The sequence below is a fragment of the Neolamprologus multifasciatus genome, chromosome 19, assembly GCF_963576455.1.
Source record: "Neolamprologus multifasciatus chromosome 19, fNeoMul1.2, whole genome shotgun sequence".
In the NCBI taxonomy this organism is placed as follows: Eukaryota; Metazoa; Chordata; class Actinopteri; order Cichliformes; family Cichlidae; genus Neolamprologus; species Neolamprologus multifasciatus.
Genome location: NC_140457.1, coordinates 21,672,374 through 21,691,312, shown reverse-complemented (window position 1 = coordinate 21,691,312; position 18,939 = coordinate 21,672,374). Strand labels below are relative to the sequence as shown.

The following is an 18,939-nucleotide window of genomic DNA, read 5'->3' as shown; positions in this document are numbered from 1 at the left end:
AGCTTGTTTTAACCAGCTTCTGCATCAGGCAAGCTGCTGCCTTGCTTTTATTTTACCAAGGTCTTATTTTCATGCCCTGCAGGCTTCCACCACATCTGCCTGCGCAGTGAGAGCAACATGCCCCTCACTCTGCCTGCTCTCTTTGTGTACATTGAGGTCAAGGACTACATCCCTGCTGCCTTTGCGGGTGCATAGCCTTTTACTTTGTGTTTTTGCAAAAGAAGAAAACCTCTGCTGCGAGTGAATCCTTGTTGCCAGAGTGACAGTTAGAGAAGAGAAGACTAATGTAGTTTGGAAACATTTTTGTTTTCTTCTTTGTCTTTGTACCCACACTTATGTTTGGTTTAAGAATAAATCATTGTACACTCATTAAAATGGTTTGTTTTGCAGATTTCACAGATGCCTTATTTAATCCAACAAAAGGCACAGAGAAGACCACAAAGCCTCCCAAACAGGTAAAAAAAAAGAGAAAAAACATCATCAGCAATACCTTTGGATTTCCAGTAAATCCTAACAACACTAATTGAGTTCCTGGAATATGACCACTTGCTAGATTGTTATGTTCCTGTCCTTTTCTTCTTTTACCCCCGCAGTCATCTTCTGACTATGTGTCTCCCTATGAGTTGCCTCTTGGAGCCCAACCTCCCGCAGACCAAGCTAAAGAAAGTGAAGCCCCTGCTGCAGGTAATGAAGCTTTAGAGGGTGACACTTCAGATCTTGCATTGCAAAGATTTTGAGCTTGTCTGTGGCTCAAACAATTGGTCTCAATGCTGGTGTATTTGAAGGTGCATTTAATCACTTCCTCCTCTAGAAAAAGCTGCATCCGAACCTACACCGCCCGCTGATGCCACTGACCAGTCTCCACCAGCAGCTGGTGCAGAAGAAGCTAAAAAGGAGGAAGAAAGCAAGGCAGAGACCCCTCAAACTCTCGATAAAGACCCAGCCGATGCAGCACCAGACACAGGAAGCTCCACATCTGAAACCCTTCCTGAAGCCTCTCCTTCACCCGAAGAGACCAAAGCAAGCCCGGAGCCTGAAGCGGCTCCTGAAGCCAAAGAAGAACCGAGCACCGAATCTTGCACAAACCCCGAACCTACATCTGATAAAAAAGAGGAAGCCAGTGCAGCAGCAGAACCTGCTGAAGCGCCTTCTGCTGCGGCCGTTCCCTCTCCAACAGTTGCAACCACCGAGTCTGCAGGATCAGGTGACTCATCTCAGCCACAGACGGGCAGTGAAGGTAACACTGCAGCACGTCATGTGCTGCACTCATCATAGTTTTCTTTTTGTCAATACACTCTGGATAAAAGCGCTCTGACAAGGATAATACAGAACAATTTAGAGTTATTTTTTGTTGAATAGATTCATTATAATTGCATATCCAGTGCTGAAAAGTAAGAAGACTCCACAAAAAATAATCCCCTTTGTGTTTGTGCTGCAGAGCCTTCGACTGTGAGTACTGAAGAACTGACACAGCACAAGAGCTATCAGAAGGTCATCAAGCGTCAGGAGAAAGACATAAAAGAATTAGAAAAGAAGTATCAGAAAAAAGGCGAGGATCTGATTCAGAAATACTCCGACTCTTTCAAGGCCCTCAAGAAGAAGGTTTCAGTGAAGAAAAAAGAGTAAGGGGATGTTTTTCTTCCCAAATTTGTTTTCAAAGAGCTTTCCAGAGTGAATTTGTAGCTATATATTTTAGCTAGGGTGCTTGACAAAAGAGCTTTTGATTATCCCGCTGGAAGGAGACAGTCCTGTTTGAAAGCAGCGCTCAAATCTCCACAAATTAATAGTGACTCACTAATAATGTTGCTGTTTTTGGATAAATAAGACTATATTTAGAAACATGAGAAGTACAGCTACAGCTAATGTGCGTTTCTAGCTGACACTGACTATTAAGATGAGGATGAAGAAAATGAGTGTGAGGTCTGCAGTGTTTGTCACTGAGCTGTCAGAGCAAACCAAGTGTTACTAAAGGCCAAATAAGCATTTTGTATAGTATTTTCTGGAAGCTCATGGTCGTCAGCTATGAAGGGTAGTCAATAAACTGTATTGCCCGCACATACTGATTTACTTTGTCATGTTATTTTTCCACCAGGGGAGGTGACAACACCTCTGAGTCCAACGGGAAGACAGAGCGGGTGCAGGAGCTGAAGGAAAAAATGACGTCTGAAATAAAAACACTGTTTGCTGAGCAGTATGATCAGATGAAGAAGAAGAAGGAGCAGTGTGCAACAGAGGTTAGTGACACTGAAGGTGACAATAAACACATTACACACATTGCAGCCAGATACTGTGCTTAAAGGCGCACTAATCGATACTGATACCAAATGATTACTGCTGCAAGTGAAAGGTCCCCTCAGCTCTATGGAATATTTCAGGATCTTATCAGCTCATTATTTTGGTTTTATGACTCACAAAACACCGTGTTTGTTCAGTGGCTTACTCGCTACGTGACACAGGCAGCTGTTTTCAACCCCAATCAAATCTATTGTGTTCCACCTGCCCAAATACCAAACATGAGCCAGACAAGTATAATTACTAAATACTGTAAAGCCATCGTTTCTACGTGTGCTGGAAGACGGTGAATCAGGAGATAAAGGAGATTGGCTATCAGGGTTATGCTCACTCAGTTGGACAGAAACATTAGTCCAGAGAAACATTACACGTATGTCTCTTGATTATATGATTATATTATATTGTAATAGATTCAAAAAGACATTTAATCCATACTGACATGATAGCATGACACAATAGCTTCAGATGTCTCAGCTGCAGATCCATGATCTCCCTCACTGTTATGTTCAACCAGTAACCAGTTTGAGATCATCTGAGCTTTGCGACATTGTGCGGTATCCCGTGGGAGGCAACCATGCCGATCGCACTGTGGTCACATAGGGATGGACATGGTCAGCAACCAAGGGTGCATCATCACTACCAGTAGCAGCCTCAACTGCATCATGCAAGTCAGGATGGGTCCATGTTTTCATGTTGTTTATGCTACAAACCAACAAATCTTGGAGCAGAAATCAAAAGTCATTAGACCAGGCAGCATTTTTCCAATCTTCTGTTGTTCAATTTTGGTGAGCCCATAAAAATTCTAGCCTCCATTTACTGTTCTTAGCTCATAGAATTGCACCCGGTGCAGTTTTAGGCTGCAAATGCTCTCCTGTATGGCTTGCTTGAGATGAGCCGTTATTTGAGTTATTATTGCCTTCATTTCAGCTAAAAACAGTCTGGCCATTCTCCTTTGCCCACTGGCATCATCAAGTTATTTCCACCCAGAAAACTCACTGGATATTTTCTTTTTTATGGGCCGTTCTCTGTAAACCACAGAGATGGTCGTGATTTAAATTCCCAGCAGATCGGCATTTTCTGGAATACTCACCCTTTCCATATTTAAAGTTACTTAAATCACATTTTTTCCACATTCTGATGCTCAGTTTGAACTTGAGTATGTTTTTTTGACCATGTCTGCATGCCTTAGTGCACTGAGTTGCTGCCATGTGATTGGCTGATTAAAGTGGCTCGTGAGTGTAACTCAGTAAAGACATGATTTACCCCAATTTAAGTAGAAATCAGGATGCCGATAAGACATCATCAACTCGTTCGGTGATATTATTTAAACGTAATCTGCTTTGAAAAATAAAATATAATTTTTATTTTGCACGGTGATACCTGTGAGACCTGTTTCCAACGTTAAAAGAAGTAGGCTTATATGGTAACAATGCTATGCATTTAACACTATTACTAGATCTATAATGTTAATGTTTGGAGCTGTTGCCTTCCTAATGTTGTAAAGTGTTTCTAAAAGGCATCAAAGAGGTATGATATTTACATCCTGTCCTTACAGTACAAAGTGGCTTATAAAAGTGACACCTGAAAGACAAACTCTTCTCTGTGTGCTCTGGTCACCCCTACAGCCATTAATCTCCTCACTCTGAAAGTTATATATTTACCTGTTCACCTCAGATTAATGTCCATGATTCAGGATGTAGTCACCATTTCCTCTGTGGGCTCTCCTTGTTGTGTGTTTGGGATCATGGACAAGCAGAGGCTTTATTAATTACACACAAACTGGATTGCTGTTACTAATAGTAATCAATCTTTAAATAAAGAATCTGCTTGACCCCAGTTTTTGCATAGAAGCAAACATTTTCATTCACATTGTTACTCACAGCTTTTCACGTCTCATGAGTTGGAGCTTCATCCTTACTGTGACTGCACCATCTTCTTATTGTGTTGTGACAGAGACTAGCCAAACTGTTGGAGATGGCCATGGAGAAGCACACCATTGAACTGAAAACCCTGGAGAGGTGTGAGCACACATGCAACACATTCGGGACATGATGCGCACATGAGGGAGCAGAAGGCTTTGCTGAGTCTATCCAATCTGTCCCTTCAGACTTTGCCGTGACAGTCTCTCTGTGTGTGTGTGTGTGTGTGTGTGTGTGCCATTTGAGGTGAAATATTTGACATTTAGCAAAGAGAATACCTCAAATAATGAATGAATCACCTCAGCAGGCGGGTCTTCCAATGTCCTTGGCTGGGCTTATGGTGTTATATGTGTGTATGTGCATTATCCCAAGTCCCCAGCTGGCAGATGGTTATCTCAGGACAGCCATTATCCAGCAGGTGTTTAAACAGCAGTAGGGAAGCAAAGGCAGGCTTGATCATCTACCTGTCCACTCAGGCACAAAAACACAGCATTCAAGCGTTCCTTTCACTATAAAGATAAGGTCACATAAGACACACACAGCCCTACAACTCTTGATTAAAGGAGAAAGGATGTTTATAGGGTCACTTTTCAGTGTCAGATTTGAGATCCTCACATGTTCCCTTTGTCTTGCTCTGCAGCGAAACCAAAGAAAACAAGAAAAAAGCCAACATGAAATGTTCGTCCACAGACAAAGCAAAGTAAGTTCACGACATTCAGGTTTTATTCATCACTCTAAGTTAGTTACAATTTATTTTACAAAGACAAAAGAATTAAGAGAGCGAGAGTGAAGATTTGAATTTTTAACATTTTGTACAAGATGATTAATTAAAGATGATTTTATTCATCCAGGCTGAAAAAGGCAATGAGCACTGAGATGCTGGATGAAGCGAGTCAGTCAAATGCTGCTGTGAGTACAGAAGTTGTTTCAAAGTGATCTAACACAATCAAACTTTTTTTTAGTTTGTGTGCAAAATAAAAGGCACTGTTTGACATTTGTGGTCATCTTTTTGCTAAAAGCTAAGCTGAACGTAACACTACAACCAGAAAAAGGGTTACCATAGCCTAGAAAAAGGAAAATGAGGGAAACACTTTACAGAGGTTCTCAAATTTACATTAATCAGTATGTAACGTCGGGTTGCGTTTAGTGGTTGAGAGGAAGCAGAAAAACGCTTAGCAGGATAGTCGAAAGAATACACACTCACGCTGACACAGCGTATTCTTTAATACACGTTCTCTTCGTCAACCATATAAGCCCGGTTGAACGGCTGCAGCGTAACAAACAGCGCACAGTGTTCATACAACCCATACATTGCAAAAAAAAAGGGTGTGTGGAGAGGTAAAACATAAAACCCGTCCCTCCTCATGCACTAGCGTGCAAGCACATGTCCACACAATCACAGAGAGAGTCAGTGGCGCATACTGATGACAACATTAACCCTCAACGGGTTGTCTTAAAGAGACACCACACCATTGTGACTGTTACATATTCCCCCCAGGTTAAACAAAGGCTGTCCCCAGCCGAACACAGCAAAGGTACAGTCCAGACTTAACCAGCCTCCATACATGGTCAGTAGGATAAGATGTTGAAACCAAAACAGGGAAATGTGCAGTGCAATATTGACAAACTGGCATACATGACAGTGTCCCACATGGTGAATGTCCATTTAAATAAATGTTATAGAAATAAAATAAACTCAGGACAGCCAGGACAATTACAGAATAAAATTCCCTTTTTTTCTTACATTGCGTTTCTCTTTTTCAAAAACTGCAACAGTCAGTAGGAACACAGTACCAAAACATGAAAACATTGCCAACATGAATTGTAGAACACTCAAACAACGGTCCTGTTACAACAGTAGACCACATGAAACACATCAAAAAGCAAATAAGGTCACTTTAGGTCAAATCTGTCGGTATGAAAAGGGTTGGTCCACCTATTGACCGACCAGTCAGTGGTGACTCTAGGAACTCGTCTCGGTCTGAGGTTATAAGAACCTCTTACAGCACACCCATTGTCAGCAGGAGGTGAACTGTTAACTTCTGTCTCCAGAGCAATGTCAGCAGTCTCTTGGAAAGAGTTCTGTTCCACGAAAAGCGGGACAGTGTCAGTACAGTCAAAGTCAGTCTCAGCAGGGGTGTCGCTAGAGACAATGGGGGTTGTGTCATTGCGGCCTGGGACTGAAAGAGCAGGAGGCAAGCTGCTGTCCGGGGGACCGAGATCCAAAGCTGCTGCAGCCTTTAGCTTTGCATGCTTGCCAGATAAAGCTGTGGCCCAGGTGTAGAATGGTTGCAGGTTTGCAACATGAAAAACTCCAACTTTCTCCCCAGTGTCCACTGTGGTGAGACAGTAATTCACATCAGACATCCTCTTGGAGATGCGGCAGGGACCAGTGTAAAGGGGGGCCAACTTTGCAGAAAAATTGGATGATGCATCTGATTTTGGGTGCGACTTTACTCTGACGAGGTCTCCAACTTCATAAGAGACTGTGCAACGTCTCAGATCATAGTAGTGCTTTTGCCTTTTATTACTCTCTTCGAGCACCAAGCGGGCATGTTCATGAGCATCCCGAAGTGAAGCTCTCAGGTTATCTGAGTAAGGTGTTTCAGGATCACTCAGTCCGTCCCAGGAGGGTGGAGTGACAAGGTCCAAGGGCGTGTCCAACTCTCGCCCATACAGCATCATGGACGGGCTCAGGCCTGTGCTCTCGTGAGGCGCAGTGCGCAGTGCAAAACAGATCTGGGGAAGATATTTGTCCCAGGAAGTGTGCTTATTTCCAACATATGCTCGAATGGCCGTTTTCAAAGTGCGATTCACACGCTCAGTCGCATAAGTTTGAGGATGGTATGCAGTTGTTAGTCTGTGTTCAGTCCCAAGAGTCAACAAAACATGCTCAAAGAGTTCACTGACGAAAGGCGTTCCCCTATCAGAAATAAGGTAGGAGGGAGAACCATGTCGGGCATAAATGTCAGTAATGAACTTGTTCGCAGCAACTTGAGCAGTGGGTTCTCTCACAGCACTCACCTCGATCCATTTTGAGAAATAGTCCACAAAAACAAGGATATAAGCATTCCCTCTGTGTGCGGGGCAGTGGGCCAACATAGTCCACCCCAGCGTACTCCCATGGTCTTTGTGGCTGGATAGGGACCATAAGGCCTGCTGTTTTTCTTTGACTTGGCTTAGTGGCTTGACATGAACAACATGACACCACATACTTTTTCACGTCAGAGTTCATGTGTGGCCAGAAGAATCTGAGACGCAAGCGTGCCAGCGTTTTTGCAATGCCCAGATGTCCAGCTGTAGGATGATCGTGGTAATACTTGAGCAGATAACCACGGAGTGTAGTAGGAGCAAACAGTTTAAGCTGCTTGAGTGGGTGGAGACCACATTTCGTTTTTGGGTCGAGGAAATAGAGGAGACCATCACGTACAACATACTTTTCCAGATCTTGATTATCCTCCCCAGTTTGTTGGTCACTTTCCAGCTGATTGAGCAATGAGCCTGTGACTGGGTCCTCAAGCTGCAGTTGACGAACATGCGGGCGGTCTGAAACAATTATAGAAGGCAGAGCACGAAGATCCATGCTCCCAATCACGGCATAAGGAGGGAGAAGATCAATAGGGGCATCCACATCTGGTAGAGGATTACGTGAAAGGGCATCGGGCACCTTATTACGTTCTCCAGGTTTGTGGATAATGCTGAAGTCAAAGTCTTGAAGGCGAAGAGACCACCGAGCAAGCCTGCCAGAGGGATTTGGTCGAGACATCAACCACTTGAGGCTGCTGTGGTCAGTGTAAATGGTTACGTGCAAGCCTTCAACATAGGGTCAGAAATGTTCCAAGGCCCAGATCACGGCCAGACACTCCTTCTCTGGAGTTGAGTAGGGCTTTTCTGATTTGTGCATAGCACGGCTAGCAAATGCCACAGCAACGTCTTTGCCATCCTCATCTTTCTGCATTAATGCTGCTCCAAGACCAGCATCGCATGCATCAGTGTGAATGAAGAATGGACGCGAAAAATCTGGGAACCTGAGGACTGGTGCTGAGGTTATAGAATGTTTCAGAAAGTCCACAGCTGCCTGGCACTTGTCATCCCAGTGAAACTGCACGTCCTTTTTACTGAGGGCGAAGAGTGGCTCTGCATGGCGGGCGTAGTCCTGTACAAAGCGGCGATAGTAGCCAGTTAGGCCAAGGAACTGTCGCACCTGCTTTGTTGTGGTCGGCACTTTGAACTCAGTCACGGCTCTCACCTTGTCAGGGTCAGGATGAATGCCAGCCGGCGTAACCCGATAACCAAGGAAGGTGAGTTCTGAAAGGCAGAATTGGCATTTGCTCAGCTTTAAAGAGAGGCCAGCGGACTGAAGCCTACCAAGGACCTCTTTTAGGTCAAGCAGGTGTTGCTCAAAGGTCGGTGATGCGACAACAATGTCATCTAGATACACTGCGCAGGACTTATAAATCAGGCCAGCTAGAACATTGTTCATAAGCCGCTGAAAAGTCGCAGGGGTGTTACACAGGCCGAAAGGAAGGACTCTGAACTGAAACAGGCCACAGTGCGTGATAAAAGCAGTCTTTGGTTTAGCTTCCTCAGCAATGGGGACCTGCCAGTAACCTCGAGCGAGGTCTAGTGTTGTAAGAAACTTCCCTCTCGACAGAAAGTCCAGTGATTCATCCACCCGCGGGAGTGGTTAAGAATCCTTCACGGTCAGCTGATTTAGACCACGGAAGTCAACACAGAACCGTGGTTCGCGGGGGGCTTTGTTCACAATGACCACGGGGGCCGCCCATGGTCCTGATGCAGGTTCGGTGATTTTATCCTGAAGCATTTTTTGAACTTGCTCTTCTATGATTTGCTTTTTAGCTGGTGAGGTGCAGTATGGTGGCAAGTTAACAGGCTTTGCATCCCCAGTTACAATGACAAGTTCTGCCAGAGAAGTGCGACCAAGGTGGCCATCAAACAGGTCACCAAAACTATTTAACAACTCTAACAGTTCTTCCCTCTCCTCAGAGTCCAGGTTAGCTTCTCCAGCCTTATCATGGAGGGAGAGCTGCGGGGTGTTCTGCAGAGTCATAGTTCCACACTCAAGATCAGCTTCCACAAAGCCATTTTCACAGAGTTCATCAAGACATGGGGGGTTGTCATCCATAATTACAGTTCTTGTTGGGACATGTATTGTTAGTGAAGTGCGAGTCATAAAGTCCATCCCAAGAACAAAGGGGGATGACAGGTCCTGCACTATCACAAACCGCTGATAGACTCGCTTGCCCATAAATCCAATGGTTAACCAGGTTATTCCCAATGGACTGCAGTTAGTGCCATTGGCCAGTCTTATGGGTGGAGAATCCCACGGATTCTTTAATGACTGATTTTGGTTCTTCTCAGGTAACAGGTCTGCATTTACTGCTGAAAGAGATGCCCTTGTATCCAGTGTGGCATCCAGAGCTGCCCCATTAAAGTTCACTTTAACTCTAAGAGGGGTGTTCCATGGTGATTGTGAACTTTCATCTTCAACGTGATTGAGCACAGGTGGCACACTTGGATCTGACATAGGCAATGAGGGCTGAGTTATTGGCTGGGGGGAGGGTTGCCCCTGTGAAAGACTCTCCCCCCCCTGAAGTTTCCCTACCTCCTGCCAGCTGGTCTCGTCTCCCTGACAACACCAGTTTCATCTGGATCTGTAGGCTGAGTTACTGGATGTTGGTTAGGAGGCAGCGTTTGAGGAAGCTCCGGAGCCATCCTGGGAGAGTGTCGAGCTCCCTGAAAATCAGTGGAACAGTTAGGGCATGTACGAGATGTAACACCAGGCATGGCACATTTAAAACAGCGGGGTCCTCCCTCAGCTCTGTTTTTCAGCTGAACTCGGGAAGGCTGTGAAAGGCTGGTGCCAAGAACGGAATGCAGCTCATGGGCATGCAGCACTAGATCAATTACTGACCTTACAGGCGTTCCATACAGTGCTACTCTGTACTTCTCCACTGCGTGTTTACAGATTAGCTCAATTTGCTCCTGTTCAGATGGTGGGTTCCTCAGTCTCCTGAATTCACTGAGCATATGGGCAACAAATGTTGGCAGAGGCTCTTCGGGGTGCTGGAAACGGTCCAGGATGCCTCTCAAAATCTGCTCCTGGTTGTCAGCAGGCAAGAAGACAGCTCTGAAAAGTTCACAAAATTAGCCCATGTAGATACATGAGGAATGAGCACATTAAACCACTTTCTTGGTTCCTTAGCTAGGAAGTGTGGTAGCTCTCTGAGGATTTGGGTGTCTGTTAGGTCTAAGGAGGTTTTATAAGCATTAACAGACTGTAGCCATTCTTCTGGGTGAAGACTGCCATCATTAGCAAACACATTGGGCTCCAATTTAGCTTGGTGCAATGCCGCAGCAAGGACTTTGGTTGTATTAATTAGCTCCAGCGAATCTGACTGGGATTGGGACAAGGCCCTGGCGGGCTGCGTGGGGCCAGGTGCTGAGATAGATTGCTCGGTTTCTCTGGTTGGTAGGCCTGGCGCATATGGAGTAGAGGAGGCCTGAGGAAAAGGGGGAGTAATCTGGGCAGCTGGTACTTTTGAGACTGGCCTTTTTTGTTGAGTCCACTGTTCCAAAATATTCCTCTGGAGGTCCAAAGAGAAGATGTTTGGGCGCCATTTTGTAATGTCGGGTTGTGTTTAGTGGTTGAGAGGAGGCGGCAAAACACTTAGCAGGATAGTCGAAAGAATACACACTCACGCTGGCTTTGGGAATTCCACAGCGTATTCTTTAATACACGTTCTCTTCGTCAACCATATAAGCCCGGTTGAACGGCTGCAGCTTAACAAACAGGCGTTGCAACAAACGTTGCAAAAAAAAGGGTGTGTGGAGAGGTAAAACATAAAACCCGTCCCTCCTCATGCACTAGCGTGCAAGCACATGTCCACACAATCACAGAGGGAGTCAGTGGCGCATACTGATGACAACATTAACCCTCGACGGGTTGTCTTAAAGAGACACCACACCATTGTGACTGTTACAAGTAACTGGACTTATTTTAGTTTTGTCATTCGAATTAGTTTATATTTTTATTTTGTTTTGACTTTTTGGTTTTAGTTCAGTTTATTTTGAGTTTCAGTCCTTGTAATTATTTGTGTATTGAGGACAAATGTCAGAGGCAAGATGTAAGAAAAGCAGAACAGATATTACATTAAAAACAGAACTTTTTAGAGCAGTTGACTCAAAGTCTGATACATGTCCAGACTCTCAATAAAAAGCTTCATAAGGTAAGTTTTGAAAAATAATTTCACCAAATGTACAAACACTAAAACTAAAAGGACATTTTTCCTATATTGTTATTTTATTTTAGTTAATTTGCTAAGCTTTATTTTTTTCAAAGATCTAGTTTTAAGTTTCATTTTAGTTAATTATAACAGGCTTGTACTAGTAACCTTTCTTGTTTCCTTTAAACAAACACCTACTAGCTGTTTCTGCTGTAATCTGTTGTTGTCTTATGCTAAGTTAAACATTTAGATTTTTATGCTAAGCTAAACATTTAGCCTTTTATGCTAAGCTAAACATTTAGCCTTTTATGCTAAGCTAAACGTTTAGCCTTTTATGCTAAGTTAAACATTTAGCTTTTTATGCTAATCTAAACATTTAGCCTTTTATGCTAAGTTAAACATTTAGCTTAGCTGCAGCTTTACTGTACATCTGGGCACTGATTGACAGACTGGCTGAGACAGGCTAAAGCTGTGACATTCAAATTATGAATGTTACTTTGTAAAAAAATATATTTTTTATTTTCATTATTATTAAAGGAAGATAAAAGGAATGACATGGAAAAAATAACAAAAATAACACAACACTGGCAGCAATGCAACTTAGTAATGAAAAATGCTCTCTTTCAAGGTAAAAACCTTAAGGATTTTCTACTTCTGGAAAAAAAATTTGAAGGTTGAGTTTTACTGTGGCTTTCTATATACTTGCTAACACACTGTTGGCTAGTAACCGCTGGCATTCTGGCAGGAGATAACCCTGCAAACCATGTGAGAGTGCCAACTGTTGTACTTTCTAGCACTAAAATAAACATGAAAGGAAAGAAGCTTATACTGCAAAAAAGGCAAACAGGAGAAGGATTGGTTAGAGTTTTGCTATGTTCACAGATGAAGAGGTCATTGCTTTGAAACTGCAGAGCCAGAAACCTAGGGGGCCTTATGTTTGCCTGGAAGGCTGAAAAATATGAAGGAGGACCTTATTTTCACAATTTTACAGTTTTTCCTATTAATTAAGCTCTTCACCATAGCCACTCTGTAATTTTACACATCTATCATGTAGAAAACTAAGATGTATTATTGAAATTGTACTATTGCAGGGACCTAATGTGTAGTTGAACATAGACAGAAAGGGGATTTTCACTCGTCTGGCCCACTTAACCGCAGGCTTTATGTGGCACATGGTGTCAAATGAGCTTAACATCCCTGTTTTTAAGGCTAGAAACTTCATCACAAACAAATAATGTTACAATTATTATTTTAGTAATTTTCATGTACTCACGCATTACCAGTACCAGATCACATCTAATTTAGCTGTGTACTTATTGTTAAGAATGCCAAGATTTGAAGCAAGCATGGAAAAATAATACCCTAGGCATGCTAAAGCCTTTCTCTTTCACACAGCTGTAGGTACACCCACACACGCTTGAACATGCACACACATTAACTCACAGCAGGCCACGCATACACAAACTTACACACGCTTTCACCCAGTGAGTAAAGTGCAGCGTGCCCTGACCATAGGCCAGGCTTGTCCATTACTCAGAAGCTGTTTACAAGCTAATCCATGTGTGGTCGATGACTCACTGAGCTTTGCTTTTGTTCCTCCGTTGGCTCATCAAGATTCAGGCATGATGCATCGGGGTTAAAGACCCAGCTATTTCCCTCTGCTCCTCTCAGATCGACTCAGTTTAGATGGCAGAAATCCCCCCCTCACTTTCATCCCTCCACACATTTGGGTCACATTGCAGCTGGTGTTGATCTACTTAATCAACATTTCCCCATTAATTACTGCAGCTATTTATAACACAATCACTTGTTTAATCAGCACAGGCTCAGTATTGAATGCACAAGTCCAGTTGGGGGATCCGTAATCTAACTCGACAAGTGCAACCTGTGACTTAACTGTATTGATTCTCTCTCTCTCAGGTTGCATCCATAGATCCCACGGGTACATATGAGCAGATGAACTGCTTATATAGACACGCTAACAGTCTTTATCGCAAACTTGATACCACATGCACACTCCCATTTGCTCGCACACACTTCAAAACCACAAATCGATAGTGTTTTCCACTTGCAACATGTTTTCTGCTTTGTTGTATTGTTACAGTCTTCAGATTACAGTCCACAGCAAGAGGCTCTGATGAAGAAACAGGCTGCTACACTGGAAGAAATCAAGACCTTGACCAATCAGGTACACACAAGAAATTCAATTAAAACGGAAATTATTGTTTTTGACAGTCCCATTCCCCTGGACCAGCTAACTAATACACTGGGGTCCTATGCCAGCCATCTCTCTTATACCGTTAGAAATCTTGGAGTGGTCCTGGACAGCTCACTCAAGTTAGACAAACAAGTTGCCTCAGTTGAGAAAGCGGGTTTTTACCAGCTACGTCAAATCTCCAAGGCAAAGCCCTATATTCCACATAAAGACCTTGAAAAGCTTATCCATGCCTTCTTTACTTCGAGACTAGACTATTGCAATTCTCTGTACATGGGCCTCCAATTCTATCTCCTCCAGCGTTTGCAATTAGTTCAAAATGGCGCAGCACGCCTCTTAACTGGCACCAGAAGGCATGATCATATCACCCCAGTTCTAGCCAATCTACACTGGCTCCCTGTTAAATACTGTATCGTTTTTAAAATCCTTTTGTATACTTTTAAAATGTTAAATAACCTGGCGCCCAGGTACCTAACCTTCCATCGGGTCTGCAGTTGTGCAACTCTAACTCTAACTGTTTTTAATTGTTTTTAACTGTTTTTGTTGCCTTTGATGTATTCTGCTTTGCTACCTTGTGTGAAGCACTTTGATGGACACTGTCCTTTTGAAATGTGCTATAGAAATAAAATATTGATTGATTGATTGACACAGTAACACCAGGGCACACTGTTTTGTTTTTTTTTTTCTCTTAGAAACATGAAACTACACTTGCACACCTTATTCGTGTTTCCACTAAATCTGCATATTTGTAAAAACCTCTGACAACAGCCAAAACAGTTATGTTTACCAATAGAAACTCTGAGAGGTCCTTGACTCCTGATCCTTAGAAATGACTATACTTTATTACCTGACTTTTGGGGGACTGTCACAGAAAAAATAAATAGATGTCCTTGCATTCGTTGGCAGTTCCAGAGTCCTTTAAATAAGTTCTTACGTAGGTCTGCCCATCAGTGAGTAAAAATTAGAGCATGTCGCTTGTGTGTGAGCTAGCATCAACCAAGGGTACTCACCCATTATTCCATGTCACGCACACTGATCGGGAATAACCGCCTGCCTAATTTTGTGCTGGTCCCGCTTTTGCAGCCAATACAGCCCTGACCTGTGGATGCAACTACAATGGGTTGTCAACCAGTACCCGACCTTGATAAAGATAATGATAGAGATTTAATGTTTTACACTGTACTTGCAAAATCACAGAGAGAATTTACACAAACCTTACCTTCATTGTACCAAGAGTTTTTTTGAGTTTTCTGTCCAAACAAATATAGTGTAAATCTGACTACATTGATGGACTTTCCTGTTTTTCAACCACACTGCCAACCATGGCCATCTGTCCTTTCAGTGGATGTACGTAATGCTGCGGCGTGACACATCCAGTTTGGGGGATGCAGAAAGTACACATCAAGCTCCCACCGCTGTAAATGATGTCAGAATGTTTTTTATGACAATACTTTGCTTAGGATTGGTGAAATCTTGGCAGTTATTATTGTGAAAAGAGGTGTGAGAAGACAGCTTAGACACTGACGTGCGAATGCCAGATGGATGGTGTGTTTTTATGTCTCACCAGTAGTATTAGCTTGCAGATAGAGTTTTCAATATTGCGAGAGGCGGGGGAAGGAATTCAAGTGAGGCTTTAAAAACAGATGAATGAAGAGAACTTAATGTGAGCTAATGTATGCAGCTGTATTTAACATACTTACTGAATATTGAGCCACTTTTTTTCCATATTGGTAAATCCCTCACTCTTATTTGCAATCAATCAGTCAAACTTGGGTATAAGCCAGTTCAGGTCGATCTTTAGTTTTACCTGCACGAGCACAGAAAATCATTCTCTAAAGATTATGATAAGCACCTGCCTGAAAAGAAAAATGTGTGAAATCATGAAAATGTCAGCCCATTCTCTTGATAATCCTCTGACTAACCTTTGGCCCCTTGTGTTGGCAGCTCAATCAAGAGGCCCTGAAGGAGCACGATCAGAAAACAAGATCGCTGGCACGAGAAGTGCGAGAGGCCGTTAATGTATGTGTGGGGGCGCACTTCCCTGAGTTGGTCGACGAGGTCGACAAGAGTGGGGGGGGAGTGGGCTTCTATGGAGATGTCTTCCTAGGTTAGATGTGCCTTTTGATTACCTCTCTGTGTAACTCTGCTATAAATGTTTTGTTGGTTTTTTTTTTTACTTTTATATCTGCTTTCAAACTGTTACATAACCTGTAATCAGGGTGCGGATATGAAATCGTAGAAGATTGCTTAATGAGAGGTTCTCAGAGTGAGGTTGCAATTTAGTTGTGCTAATTCATAGGTGGGTGTATACTTTAGGGAGCTGATAATGATGTTTTCACAAATGTCCAGGTACTCCAAAATTAGATGATTTTGAAAATATTTTTTTTTAGTTTCTATTTAACTCTTTATTTCTGTTTCTTTTCACCATTGAAAACCCCCCCCCCCCCACCCTAAATTAGGCGACAAAGTGACAAATATCTTGCAGATGTGGGTTCTGTAGCTCTAAAAGCCTTAGAGAGGTGCTTGTGGTCTCCTTTCTGTTCTCTTAAGTTAAAAATGGGACTAAATGTAGATGCAAAAATGGGTTATCAGAGTCTGCAGGGCTGAACGAGACAATGGCACATCAGTTTGCATGTGTGATAAGTGCTCGCTTGGACTCTGTGATGTAGCCACTACATGTGTTTTGCAAAATTTAAAAAAAAAACAAAGGTAAATTTGCTTTGTAACAAGTTTGAAGCTCCTGTGACATCAATTCCACGTATACGGCACATCCTGTATTGCATGTAAAACATGAAAGTTTGGAAAATGTAGACGATTGCTTATAATGTGGCTCAACCTATTTTTAGTGTACTCTTTGGATTTTCTCCTATTCTATTCCTGTGATGAATTGATGATTAATAAACTTACAGTTACTCGAATTATGTGTTATTTTTCTATCACTAAAACTGCTACGTCTTTTTATTTTTGTAGAGGTTGATTTGTTAAATTTCTGAAGGGGAGGTTTGTCTTTCTTAGCTAATCCCTGAGATATTATATTAACTGTAATTTGTTGAAGTGAAGTAATTATCATACTGACACATATCAAAATGATATGAATCATCATATGAAAAGCAAATGAACCTGAATCAGTGACTGGAACTTAAGTAAAGAGGTGATGGGAAATGAGGTTAGGTATTGTCTGCCAGTAACCCTTTCTCTTTTCTCCTGTCCACTGTCTCTCTTACTCTTTGCACATTGCTTCAAACCTCAGTGTAATTTTGCACATTATAACCTGATTCACAATACCACATAATTGCTATGTGATGGATCATGTGCTCTTTTAAAACCAGAGCTATAATAAAGGCATGTGAATCAGAGATAATGCAGGTAGTCTGGGTAAAACTAAATAAATAAATAAATCCGGAAATTGCAGGGTTTCAGCTTAAATTTCAGCTACTTATGCCCTGCATCCTGTGAGAGTCATTTTTTCCCCTCAAGTGTTTACACGCATATGCATGCATTTATTAGTGAATGCAGCTTTTCTCTGACTCATCATCCCGTGCAATCTGTCCATTCATTTGATTTCCTTTTCCATGTGACACCCTTCTTCTGAATCAAATGACATGAGTGACATTTCAAAGTGGGGGATCTGGATAAATCTCTAGGAGACACAGCTTGTGCCCGAAAGTCCTGCCACCTCATGCACAACACAGATGAACTGTTAGCTTTCGGGTGTGAATCCAGTCAGCCCTGAATCACTGGGCTAATTATCTTACATAAGAATGAAGACATCTCTGGCAGGTTTGTCTCAAACCAGCTGGAAAGGGGATGGCCTGAGCAGGATCTCTCACCGACAGGGAACGCATGGCTACTCAGTGACACTGGATGAAAAGTCAAAAGGAGGAGGAAAGCGTGCAAAAGCAAAAGTTTTATACTGTTTTTTTTTTTTTTATCTGTGAGATAAAAGTAAAGGTAAAGAATTTCCTAAGAAAAGTTAATTAGATCCTAGGTGGTTTAAATGAATGGCATATGGTTGACCTGTCGCCCCCAACCAGTTGAGGTAGACGGCTGCCTGTTAAAGGGGTTTTTTCCTTCTCACTCTAACCTTGCTCATAGGGGGTCCACTGACTATAGTGCTTTTCTCCCTATTATTGTAGGGTCTTTAAATTTAATAGAATCTAATTAAAAAGTCTTGATATGTCATTTGGTATGCAATATACTTTTTTCTTTTACTTTCACCTCAATCCTTTTTTTAATTTTAAGAAATTATATCACTTGAAAGCACAAAAACTGTTAATAGCTACCATCAGTGAAATTGTACTGAATCCTGGCAGTGGCTGAAAAGACAGTACTAGCCTTTGTCTGTTGCCGTCTGTGCTCAGTTGTGCCTCCCCTTGCAAAAGACCAGAGAAACTAAATTCTACAATCAAAAGCAGAATTCTGCACAATAGCCATATGAAACATTGAACATGCAAGGTTAAACGAACAGCTGACGAGAGATTTGGTATTTTTCAGTGGAATAAGCTCTAAAAATAGGGGTACTGCGAGGTACATGCACATTTTTTTTTCTACTTGTTATTTCCTGTGTGAGGAAGCAGGTCTGACCCACAGGAGGTGGAGTCAGGATCCGTAGCCCATCTTGGCTCGAAGTGGATGCCATCCTAGATGAATATTAAGCACCCACACCACCCACATAGACACCACCTGCCGAGGCTGCAGTGTTCACAGCCTGTTTGTGGAGGATTCTGCGAGCTGCAAACTGCACTTTCTGTTTTTAAAGAGAGTACGAGATTGGTGAAATTGGTTGATTTCTGTTCCTGGGTGCCCAACATAATCTCATTAACATTATAATTCTGGCATGGGATCAGCAGCCCAATGAGTGTGGCTCATCATCGTCGCAGTCACCCTCTTCTCCACTGTATCGCATGAGCGCTGAGGGCCTGTGAGAGGCACCTCCACCTCCTCAGAGATGCAAATTTGAGCGTCCTACATGTGTTGATGATATGGCCCTTTCACTTAAACACACAGACACGTACAAGTGCACAGACACCCACATACTTTAAAGTAGCTGCAGACAGTACTCTGACTACCTGAATCCTAATTTTCATGTTTCCTGGGTGGCAAAAGTTCATGTTTTAAGGCTCAGTTTGGTTGATTTATTCTGCTCTTGCTCTTTCTGACATTTGGTTACCTTGTCATGTAGTGATAGCTCCATTATAGCTTTAACCTCTCTGGATTAAGAGCCTCCATCTCACAGTGAGTTAAGAGAACAGAGACACATCCTATG

General features: G+C 42.6%; 1 protein-coding gene and 1 pseudogene across 1 annotated transcript in view; one reads left to right on the top strand and one right to left on the bottom strand.

Moving 5' to 3' along the window:
* The window catches only part of plcb2 (phospholipase C, beta 2), a 28,450-nt gene extending 10,699 nt beyond the window's left edge, over nt 1–17,751 (top strand). The window contains exons 22-32 of the mRNA XM_085143032.1: nt 83–187; nt 391–455; nt 594–684; nt 812–1,237; nt 1,439–1,622; nt 2,093–2,234; nt 4,246–4,310; nt 4,852–4,911; nt 5,063–5,120; nt 13,563–13,646; nt 15,618–17,751. Coding sequence (XP_084999158.1) covers nt 83–187; nt 391–455; nt 594–684; nt 812–1,237; nt 1,439–1,622; nt 2,093–2,234; nt 4,246–4,310; nt 4,852–4,911; nt 5,063–5,120; nt 13,563–13,646; nt 15,618–15,785 — 1,448 coding nt within the window. The 3' untranslated portion in view covers nt 15,786–17,751. The remainder of the gene's footprint in view (nt 1–82; nt 188–390; nt 456–593; nt 685–811; nt 1,238–1,438; nt 1,623–2,092; nt 2,235–4,245; nt 4,311–4,851; nt 4,912–5,062; nt 5,121–13,562; nt 13,647–15,617) is intronic.
* On the bottom strand, nt 137–10,870 carry LOC146496583 (uncharacterized; annotated as a pseudogene).
* Nucleotides 17,752–18,939: the final 1,188 nt, after the last annotated feature.